At 43.2% G+C, this 11,569-nt stretch overlaps 1 protein-coding gene across 1 annotated transcript; it reads right to left on the bottom strand.

Annotated features, from left to right (window-relative positions):
* Nucleotides 1-2,948: 2,948 nt before the first annotated feature.
* Nucleotides 2,949-10,441, bottom strand: LOC134085068 (uncharacterized). Its single transcript, XM_062539921.1, has 3 exons — nt 10,351-10,441; nt 4,413-4,465; nt 2,949-4,024 (listed from the first exon to the last, which is right to left on the bottom strand). Exons 1-3 carry the CDS (start codon nt 10,436-10,438, stop codon nt 3,092-3,094), a joined length of 1,074 nt encoding a protein of 357 aa, XP_062395905.1. The 5' UTR covers nt 10,439-10,441; the 3' UTR covers nt 2,949-3,091.
* Nucleotides 10,442-11,569: the final 1,128 nt, after the last annotated feature.

The raw sequence follows: 11,569 nt of genomic DNA, 5'->3' as shown, positions 1-11,569 counted from the left end.
CCCGCTGTGCAAAACATATTTTTTGCCGCTAGGATGCGTCTAGATTTCTAGACTAATAGTACACATAAACAATGAACAATCAAATCTTTCTGATTTTAAGTTTAACTTTCATCACCTTCATATATAATAAAGGTTGAATGTGGCATGTGTGTGTGTGTGTGTGTGTGTGTTTGCATTATTTTTTTCCAGTAGAGTTTAGCTTCTCTCCCTCACATACACACACTTTCTGTGTGTCTCACCCCCGCCCTCTCTCTCTCTCTCTGTGCCCAAGTGCACTTGCATATAAAAGGAATTTGGTCTCTGCATTTATCCCATCTGTGAATTAGTAGTGAACACACACAACACACAGTGAACACACAGAGGTGAAGGTGAAGATGAAGGGCACACTAACCCGGCTCACCCAGTACAGTACAGCGGCGCTCAGGGGAACGGTGAGAGGTTATAGGTGCCTTTGCTGCGCTCCACTCATGAGTCTAAACAAGAAGGTGTGTTTGGAGGGGCGCAGAGACCACAAACCACAAGACGAGCAGAGCAGCGAGGCGCCGGGGTCCACTGTGCATACGGCAGAAAGGGGAAGCTTTGAAGAACTCACTGTGGGATACAGAGAGGGTGGGGGAGAGAGAGAGAAAGAGAGAGAGAGAATTCAAGATCTAGCCCCCACACTCACACAGACAGACACAGACAGACACACACACACACACACACACACACACACACACACACACACACACACACAGAGGAACACATATAGTACACACACGCACAAAAACACAGAGAGAAACATGAACTAGTAGCCACATGGTAAACTTTGACACATTACTCAAAGCACACAACACATACACATGCACACACACAAACACAAGAACAAGCTAATCAACTCTCTTCATCCACCCAATCTCCTGCCTGCATCCCTCCACTGAATGAATCCAGTGGTACAGTACGGCACATCCTGTGTGTGAACACACTATTGGCGATTTCATCGTCGCTTTCGCTTTTGCTTTTTGTTTTTGCTCATTTTATGCTTGCATATTTCTCTGCAGAGCTTCCCCTACAACTTTAGCGTGTATATTTCACTAAACTCCTCATTTGGCCAGTCTGCCTTTTCATGAGCATGAGGCTTCACATGAGACTTTCTAGACCATGGGTGCGTGCCCGAGGGCTCCTGAAATTGCAAGCGTTGGTACTACCGCCACAGACCACTAGGGCGGCCAAAAAACATTGTTCGACCGGTAATGACTCATCATATATAATATAACGCTATGAAATAAATTGATTAACTGAAAAATGTTGCATAGTTTATCTCTAAGACTTGTCACGCAAACATAAAATGTTCCACTTATTTGTCATTTAAAGATCATAAATGCAATTTGTGTTGAGTGATAACATACCATTTACAATATGCTCTCATGACTTGGCTAAAAAAAAACTCATGACAACAACAACAACAACAAAAAACAAAGATGCAGTATTTAGGCCACAAATTAGATTTATTAATAAATCAACACGATGCACCATGTCACCATATATGAAATCAGTGAAGCTAGTGTGTGTATGGATGAGTGGAATGCATGATGTTGCATGTTCCATGGAACAAAACAATAATCTAAAATAAATGAGCCTCTGTTAGATTGAAGGAAAGCTGGATTTTAAAGACATAGAAACGCCAGACTCAAATGTCTATCAATCCTGATACAGTGCAAACTGCTCAGGCACACACATACCCAAGCCATCACAACGCACACTGGCAAGCAAAGCACAAAAGCTATTGGGCCTACATGGCATTTGTTAGTCAAGATTCTCAGCACAAGAAGTGAGGGTTATGCAACCAAATAATGTCTCATTGTTTGTAGCATATAGTAACATGTTTCCTGGCAACACAGACAGCAACTCTTTACGCAGAACCGTTTTGGATACTGGCAGAAGCAGCACAATATGCATCATAGATCCTTAGAATGCATTTAGAATCTACATGACATTAAAGAGGACATAGAATGGGTGAATCGAGTATTGTACTGTGTTCTCTGATGTTAAAGTATATTTTCAACTTTGATCTATAAAAAATAAACACAATTGCAATTTTACAAGCCCAATTAAAACCGTATATTTAGGCTGGGTATTGAAATGGTCCTTTTGACTAAATGGCGCCCTCTTTGGCGACCCCATTTGAAATTCAATGGTTTTGCGATTTTTTACATCACAAGTAGGCTTTGTTCTAATTCCCCCCTTTTTTTTAGTGGCTATTTCCAAGTTCAAGATTTTCATATGAAGGAGGGCACAACCATGCCTCATGATAGCTCTTTGGTTATGCACAACTTCTCCTAATTAATCAAAACCAAGACAAAAATGGTTTCCATTCTATGTCACCTTTAATAGAAGCCTATCAGTGACCTTTTCACCACCGTCACATGCTAATTGCCCAAGTGACAACCTATGAGGTCATTTCCACTTACACTGACCAAGGTTACATTGATGTTGTATATGGTCTTTGGTATTATTTGCCCTCAACGGTGCCTTCCAGGCAGCGCTGCCTTCAAGGCACTACTCCCCTCAGTTTAGGGGTAGGGTTGAGGGGATTAGGGTTAGGAAAAAGGTAGTGCCTTTTAGGCTGTGCTGCCTGGTAGGAGCCGTTGGGGGCAAAAAACACCATTGAGCTGTTGTATACCATATCGCTGTGATGTGGTAATAGGGCCCAATGTCTTTCATCAGGCAAATCAGGACTTATGTGAGGTGATGTAGAGGGATGTGGAGTGGAATCCTCAGAGAATTTTTTTAGTTAGAAAAATACGTGCTCCAAACTATTCCATATTTATAGTTCAACATGTTATTTCACCGTGATTTTACGTGTTTGGGTGGCACCGCACATCCAAACAAATGCCCTTAATGGCCCACAGGCTGTGCGGTCTACATAGGTTAACATGAAGTAAACTCGAAAGCGTGCCAGGCCTTGCTTGCCTAGATACGGGTTGGTAAGCCACAATTGACCTGTGGCAGTTTTGGAAGGGTCAATTAGGACCTATATGAGAGGTGATGTGGAGGGATGTGGAGTGGAATCCTCAGAGTTGTCTACTGAGCACCTATGCAGATGGGGTCATCAGAGAGGATTTATGGGTAAGTGCTCTGCCCTGCAGTTGGGGTCAAGAGCGGTGTCCGAGGTTTCAGCGTAAACGGGATCATCAGACGGGTTTGTGGGTAATTCTGCGGCCGGGTATGGTAGATCTTGAGAGTTTAGAGATGCGTCAGGGTTAGAACTGGGAGGGTCACTTAACGGGATTGTGGGTGATTCCAAGACCGAATATATTGGGCTGTGGGAGATTATGGGGGACTCTGTGGTGGAATATGTGGAGTCATCTTGTGGGTCTGTGGCTGAGTCGTCGCTGTTTGAGTATACCGGCTCATCGGTAGAGTTTGAGTGTATAATCTCGGCAGAGCTGCTTCTGGGTAAGTGTGCAAGCGAGTACGTGGAGTCATCGCAAAGGTCTCTGGGTAATTCCGCCAGTGAATAAGCGTTATCCCCAGAGACCAAATTTGGCACACCTGTTTGGGGCTGGTGTTGAGCGGTCTCGCCAGAGGGACTCTTAGGTATGTCAGCAAGGTGGTAGGTGTCATCCTGAAGGTCATGGGGCACCGCAGTAACGGAACACCCGTTTTCGTCGCCCGAGAGGATTGTGGGTAATTCGGCAGTTGAGTAAACGCAATCCTCAGGGGAGCCCAACGGATTCAACGGGTGGAGAGAGGACGATGTGGACACAGAGTCCGAAGGTTTGTCGGCTTTAGAGTAAACCGCGTCTGCGTCGCAGACAGAGTCGTGGCCTGGGCTTGGTGGTGGATCAGCTGAGGTGTATATGGGCTCCTCCTCAGAGGAAGTCGGCACAGCAGTGATGTATGTGTAGTCATCCGAGAGGCTCATGGGTAATGGAGCGATCGAGTCGCCGTTGTCGGGGGAGACAAGGGTGAGATCTGGCGTCTCGTAGGGAGGAGGGTCACAGGAGGTCAGCTTAAACTCCTCATAGTCACTCATTGGGATCTGAAAGAGAGAGAGAGACAGATAGAGAGAGAGAGAGAGATACAGAGAGAGAGAGAGAAGAGATAGATACAGAGAGAAAAAAGAGAGATACAGAGAAAGAGCAATACTAGCTGTGACAGAGATAAAGCAAGTGAAATATAGGCTCGCTTCTTGAGCCTCATGTTTTTAAGGAGAACTATGAAGGTGAACTGAACTAAACAGCTTCAGAGTCTTTAGAATAATTATATGTCTTTTTTTTTTTTGGGGGGGGGGGGGGGTGGGGTTGAATGGTGGCCGTGTTTCCAACTAGCGTCTGTGAGCAGAAAAAACACCCTTGCAACCTCCATCAAAATCGCCAAACCTGCAACGTTTCTTAAGAGTTGAGTACATGACTAGAGTTTTTGCTTACCTCTGTGTGATTGCTCTGGTTTGTTTGTGGGCTGTTTGGTCGCGGGGAAGGCCCTGAACAGGACATGAACCATACACAGTCACTGCATGCTCAAAACATTGAACCTTGTATTCAGCATATCAACTGCACCATAGAGAGCAGGGTGTGTGTGTGTGTGTGTGTGTGTGTGTGTGTGTGCAGGTGTGTGTGTGTGTGTGTGTGTGTGTTTCACCCTTACGCCAAACAAAGTGAATCAACCTGTTCTGCTCATCTACCTCATATCATGTGCACTTCATTCTTACAGTTACAATATTGTATTAATACTTCATCATTGCTTTGTACTGCCTTGCACTATATTTATATTTAATCTTAAGGCCTAGATTCACCGCCCAGACTCGAACCAGCTCCCAACTCCCGATTCCCGACGTTGGCGTCGCCTGGCGTTGGCTGAGATCAGCCGACGGCAAACTGCGAAACACACCGCTGCGACGTCAACACACCCCGCCACTGCTTAAACTTTGTGCACCTGCGCAAACACTCCCTGGGATAGCACCAGGGGTGCTAGGGTGGCTAGTGTCGTGAGCAGCACATAAACAAAGCACACACATTTCACACGTGTCCGAGGTCCGCTAGCCAAGAAAGTATCGTGTTGTAGTAGTAGGCTAGTACAGTGGGTACGGGTTGAGAATGCACCTTCTCCCGCGGGACTCCCGAAGAGATCCCGCAGTGCGTCAAGCCGATTTTTTTCGAGGCTAAGGCAATGTACCCAAACAACCACCAGGTGGCAGAAAGTTTCAACTGCATTTAATGATGAAGACCGCATATCCGTCAATAGTCGACTCCTTAATCTCACTGAATCATTAAAATGAAGGTGATGACTGGCGAAATTATTCAAACGACACTTCAATGAACCATTGTTGAAATGAATGAAAATGGTTATAGAAATCGCCTACAGCCAGCGTTATAAGAAATATATAAGTAATAGTTAAAGTCTTCTTCCGTATTAAACAGATAGCCTACGGGACGCTCTTTGTTCCGTAGGCTATTTTAAGGAACTACTCAATGCACACACACTGGGTAAACTGGCGCGCTACAAACATTAAAATGTCAAATCATATTTATTTCTCTTTGTCGCCATGATATTGGGGGAAACGCGGAGAGGCGAGATGGTCAGTCCTCGTATTTGTTCTTCGCGTTTCGTTATAAGAAATATATAAGTAATAGTTAAAGTCTTCTTCTGTATTAAACAGATAGCCTACGGGACGCTCTTTGTTCCGTATTTTAAGGAACTGCTCAATTCACACACACTGGGTAAACTGGCGCGCTACAAACATTAAAATGTCAAATCATATTTATTTCTCTTTGTCGCCATGATATTGGGGGAAACGCGGAGAGGCGAGATGGTCAGTCCTCGTATTTTTTCTTCGCGTTTCGTTATAAGAAATATATAAGTAATAGTTAAAGTCTTCTTCTGTATTAAACAGATAGCCTACGGGACGCTCTTTGTTCCGTATTTTAAGGAACTACTCAATGCACACACACTGGGTAAACTGGCGCGCTACAAACATTAAAATGTCAAATCATATTTATTTCTTTGTCGCCATGGTAGGCCTATTGGGGGAAACGCGGAGAGGCGAGATGGTCAGTCCTCGTATTTATTCTTCGCGTTTCGTCATAAGAATATATAGGCTAAGTAATAGTTAAAGTCTTCTTCTGTATTCTCCGCCACATTCGACAACAGCATTCAAGTTCCTTCTCAGCACGATGACGTGACTTTGCTTGCTGTTGGCCCAGATTAGAACAACATGCTCGAATTCACCAACAGAGTCGCGGCAACGTTGGTAGATACCAGTGATGCGCGGGTACGTGTCTGAACGCCCCGCCCCGCCCCGCCGCGCCGTTTACAACTAACCCGACCGCAACTCGGACCGCAAAAAAAAAATATTGAAATACAGGACCCGACCCGCTTCCCGACCCGCTTATTGTAAAAAGTAGCCTAGTCTAACTTAGTCGTAGCGTCATTGAGCTATGCAAAATTGGTATCTCATATGCATGTAAAACAATAATATAGCCTATATTGCCTAATTATATATAGCCTATAATTGCTCAGAATTTGGGAAACATGCATTTAGTCTACCTTTTTTTTGTTCCGTGTCAGCATTCATCCAAAAATGTGGCTGTTTGACTCAACATTGAACATAATTAGCCTAGGATTTTCCTATAGCCTACAAATTCTGTTTCAGCCGTTCCTCACATGAATGCCTTGAAGCTCTCCCAAGCATGAAATGCAGGCATAGAATATTATTAAGAAACTCTTTATTAACGTCTTCATCAATGGACAAAAAGTCCATTGCTCCGCGATTATAAATTGCAGCGAGATGAAACCTTTATTGCACGACGTGGGGAAGAGCAGACGTGGGGCTTTCCAACGAGCCACTAGGCCTATAAGTTGCGCAAGGACGCACATATTGCATGCTCATACCAATTGTAGGCTATATGCCTTGATGACATTAAATTAAGAAATATTTCCTGATTTGGGAAACTTTTAGTTTATTTTTCTTTCCATAATACCATTCGATCTTGCTGGAAATTATCAGACTTGAGAAACACGCATTGCATCGGCAACTTCGCTGCTCAGTAGACGATTCTGCCACTTTCTGTAGAGGCCAGCAGTTCGAGATAAAAGCTGCAGATCATAGACAGAGAAAGCATATGCTCTGAGAACAGAACACAACTGCATGTCAAGTGTAGCCGAGGGTCTGTCTACGCAGAAACAACAAGTGCATTTCTACATGTTCGTGACAAAATGTGGGGGATAGAATCGCGTTTCAGTGGGAATGCTGCAACTTATGTCTTTTTCTTCTAAAGACAATTATGTACGATATAAATGACAATTTATTTTTTTTACCGACCCGACCAAACATGACCCGCATATCATTAAAAATATTTTTTCTTGACCCATAACCGCGGTCGCCCGCTCGATTTGGATCAGCCCGCGCATCACTGGTAGATACGGATGCCTGCTCTTCAGAGCCATCACCACAAAGGAGCACTAGAGCGTGGTGCAAAACCACCAACTGGGATGGATCGAAGGGCAAGCAAGCACTGCCACACAACGTCAAGACCTTTGTCAACACTAAGCAGAAAGTTTCCTACGATGGGGAGAAGTGGCCGCAAGGACTGCATCGATAAGATCAACGAATGCCTTCGCAAGCCCCGAAACCCTGGCGATACATTTTCTTTCCTTTAATTCAATAAAACATTGTTTATCTGAAGAACTTTTCCGAGGTTGTCTTGTCTACCAAATCCTAAACTTAAATAGAGTAAACATTTTATCTTATGAAAAAACTCTTAGGGGGAACAGTTAGGCAGCCCTTCCTCCATTATCGTAGTAGGACTATAGGCAATTTATTAGAGGGGTCAAAAAAAACTAATAAAGTAGGCTAGACTAAATGTGTCACTTTAGTGATTGGCTCTTTCAAATGCAAATTAGTGGATGGGCTTTTGAATGGGCCTGCTGCAGGTGAGAGGACAAATCCTACGAATTTATTGTTTTTAGAAAGTGCCATTATCATTGCCATATTCTCTTAAAACATAGGCTATATATTTGAAAACGAGTTGATTAAAGGCTTCTAATGGTGTCTCTATAATATGATAAAAGCAGAGATTGAGATGTGTGTTTGGAACAGTTTTTCAAATCCCCCGGGGGTATTTAGACTCCAGGGTGTTAAGCACTCATTCACAACTGTCCCATCGCTAAATGCTCTCTTGTGTTGCGTGATCACACAAGTATACCTGTCGTAGTGTGCTTTTAATTTGATATGCCTAATTATTATCTCCGCCAAGGATATAGGATGAACAAAGTCTATGGATTTGCTATCCAGTAGCCTAATAATTAGGCTATGTGCCACGTCCGATTTCGCAAGTGGTGTAGTAGGCTACATTTAAAAACAGACAGCCGCCTGTGAGATCCATTTCATGAAGAGCATTATTGTCTTGTGCGATCATTCCCCCTCCCCCGCACTCGTCTAACCAGTTATAGCCTATAGCCTATGCGGCACTGAGGACGACACTTGAGCCCGACACTATGTCAATGTAAAAATGTGTGTGAGTGCGCGCTGAACCACGAATTAACATATTAACTTTTCTTTTCAGCAGACATCGCAAACATAAAAAGAATCTCAAAACAGGAAATCTTTCATTTCTTTTAATAAATTAATTTGTTTTGTTTTGACGGGTTCCGGAGAGGTTCTTCAACTGGGTTTCGAACCCCGGTCGCTGGCGTACGATACCTATGCTTCAACCACATGCGCCACAACTGGATGTGAATTTCGCATGGCTTTATTCGGCATATGTACTTGAACGTTGCCGTAGCCTACTTGAACATCGCCGGTTAAAATGAACAAGCCTCCGTTTTAAAATAGCTTAGGCCTACACATTTCTAAGTATTCCTAGCATGTAAATGTTGCCAAAATGTCCATCTTGTCCATCTCTTTCGTCTTCGCCTTGACGTTGACAATAATAGCCTATTCACGGAAATGCGGTCTTGTAACCGTAATGAATTCATGAATTAATCTAAGGTTGCCTTTCGAGTAGCCTATTTCAGGTTGAATTGAAGGAAATAGTCCTTCTGATAGGCCTATAGGTTTCTAAAACCATTTTCATTCATTTCAACAATGGTTTATTGAAACGTCGTTTGATTAATTTCGCCAATCACTTTCATTTTAATGATTAAATGAGACGGATATGCGGAGCATTTCTCTCCCTCTCCGTTGACCAAAACGTTGCTCTGGCATCTCTGCTGGACTGACTGAGTTATAGGCTACGTCGAGTGAGAGAGCTGTGAGGTAGGCTGTAAACATTCGAAAACTCGGGCGGTCTATGTTGCCCCCTTGCGGTTGCAGTTTTCCCGATGCTTCGGGAGTCCCGATGTGCGGGAATGAAAGGAGCATTCTCAACCCGTACCATCTGTAGTAGCAAAACTAGCAAGTGCTACACAAGCAAACAAAGCAAGCCAAGGGGTAGCCATTTCGATGTACAGCAACAAACACCTCCCGCACAACCAATCAGAGTACCCCAACAGCCAACCCCCCCGACACCAGCCCCGACTGAGCAAGCTCAAACTCTCCCGAAAAGATCCCGACGGGAAAAAAGTCTCCCGACCACCTCCGACAAACTGGGACACACCGGACCGATTTCTTCCCAACACCATCCAACTCCTCCAGACGTACAACCGTCGGATTCATGTATCTCGTGCTTTAAACCTCAGCATATACTGATACTGCACTACTACCATCCTCTCTTCAATTGTGTATTGCATCCTGCGTCTTGCCTGTGCCTGTTGGGGTGTCCACGACCATGGTATACCATGACAGGGACAACAAGGCCAAGGCCTCCGGACAATTGTGTTACCCTATCCCATCCATATAATCAATTTACATACCTTCTTCTTGTTTTACTGTTTTTTAAAGTCTAGCTTTGGTTGTTTGCATGAAGTGGCACCTTCAGCATTCATAGGGATGGGGTCTTTCAATGCTCATTGATTGATTTGACCAGTGCATCATTGCGCCACCGGGCGACGTCAGATCAGAAGCAGCTAAAGTCAGCCTATCTGGACTTCATGTCTGCAAGTGTTCATTTTTCACAAAAGAGAGTAATGTAAAGTAACTAACTCATTTAAATTTCAGTAATCGTAATTGCGTTACTTGATTTAAAGAAATACTTGCTCGTTACCGCTAAAGGTAGTGGAATTACAGTAATGCGTTACTTTGCACTGTTGTTGAGTGTTGTACTTGAGAGCAAAGATTAACCGCAGTCAAATTCCTTGTTTGTTCACGCAAACCTGATTCTGATTGTGTATGTGTGTGTGTGTGTGTGTGTAGGTGTGTAGTTGTGATTGGTTGTCACTTCACTGCTGAATATTAAAATGTACAAAAATATGCATTTCTGACATACTCACCATATCTCTTGTCTCCCCTGCACACCCAGATAAATATCAGTGAGAGCCCCACTGTCAGAATGACAGCAAACAGTGTCATGGACGTCATCACAATCATGCCTAAGGGAAGAGCCAACATTAGTAACAATTCTGAAGACTAAAGGCCAACTTTTGAAAAAATGCTAAAGGCTAAAGGGCAACATTAAAAAACATTGTAAAGGTTAAAGGTATCGTTATCAGCACAAATAACAAATGGAGTAGTTAGCAAACCAGGTATCAGAATAACCTACAATATAGTAACTATCAAAGTCAGCTTAATGTTCCAACATGCCACACTATAGTTCATGCATGAGAACGTGGCTTGTTGATAGTTTTGCACTTTACCTACAGTACCATGTTAACTAAAGGCTAAGGCATAGTTAGCAATGAAACTGCTAGATGATTAGCCCTCAGTGAGATTGCCATTGTTGCAGTACTGTGTTTTTTCTTCATACCAAATAATGATAATGGTGATGAGGTTGGAGATGTTTTTGTTAACTGATATGTTGATGATTGGGATACTAAGGTTGTTGGTAATGATGCTGCTGCTGACGATGATGGTAATGTTGAATTTGGTGAATGTGAAAACGATGACAGTGATGCTGATGATGATGGTGGTGATGATGATGATGATGGTAATGATAGCAGTGATGATGTAGATGATGAAGGTAACGACGATGATGATACTGTTGACAGCTGTGTTGCTGATACTGATGATAAGACTGAAACACATACAATAAAACAAAACAATTGTTATAAGTGCAGTTAGCGATTGGCCAGGACCGTAGGGTTACACTTTCGAGGTTTGTAAAAGTTTCTTGGAAAACATTATTTGTAGCCTACGGGCACTGCATCAGTTAACACAGAAAACACATTCACACATTTTGTTTCAACACTGGTTAACAATTTCAATCACACAAGACCTATAATGCATGTCTATGTCGACTAATTAACCTTGGTTTGATGTCAACAAATAATATGACCATAGTAACGCTAAATTGATCTGTTTATTTGCATCACTCCATGCAATATAGGCCTAAAGAGCCCCACTCTATCCGTAGGGCACCTCAAGTTAATCAAGGCCCCATCCCAGATCTCTTCTTGAGTCAAATTGGCGATAGGTTGTCAGTTAAAGAGACAGCGTCTCATAAGTTAAGAAGATGAAACCAAACTAGAAAATGTAACTGATAGAAAGAAGATG

Source organism: Sardina pilchardus, chromosome 1, assembly GCF_963854185.1.
Source record: "Sardina pilchardus chromosome 1, fSarPil1.1, whole genome shotgun sequence".
NCBI classification, from domain to species: domain Eukaryota; kingdom Metazoa; phylum Chordata; class Actinopteri; order Clupeiformes; family Clupeidae; genus Sardina; species Sardina pilchardus.
The sequence above is the reverse complement of the archived record's forward strand: the minus strand, read 5'-3'. Positions and strand labels throughout refer to the sequence as shown.

Coding starts and splice junctions, on each gene's coding strand:
- LOC134085068 (XM_062539921.1), bottom strand. CDS start 10,438: ATGACGTCCATGACACTGTTTGCTGTCATTCTGACAGTGGGGCTCTCA. Junction 4,466..10,350: donor CAGGGGAGACAAGAGATATG/GTGAGTATGTCA, acceptor TGTCCTGTTCAG/GGCCTTCCCCGCGACCAAAC. Junction 4,025..4,412: donor ACCAGAGCAATCACACAGAG/GTAAGCAAAAAC, acceptor TCTCTCTTTCAG/ATCCCAATGAGTGACTATGA.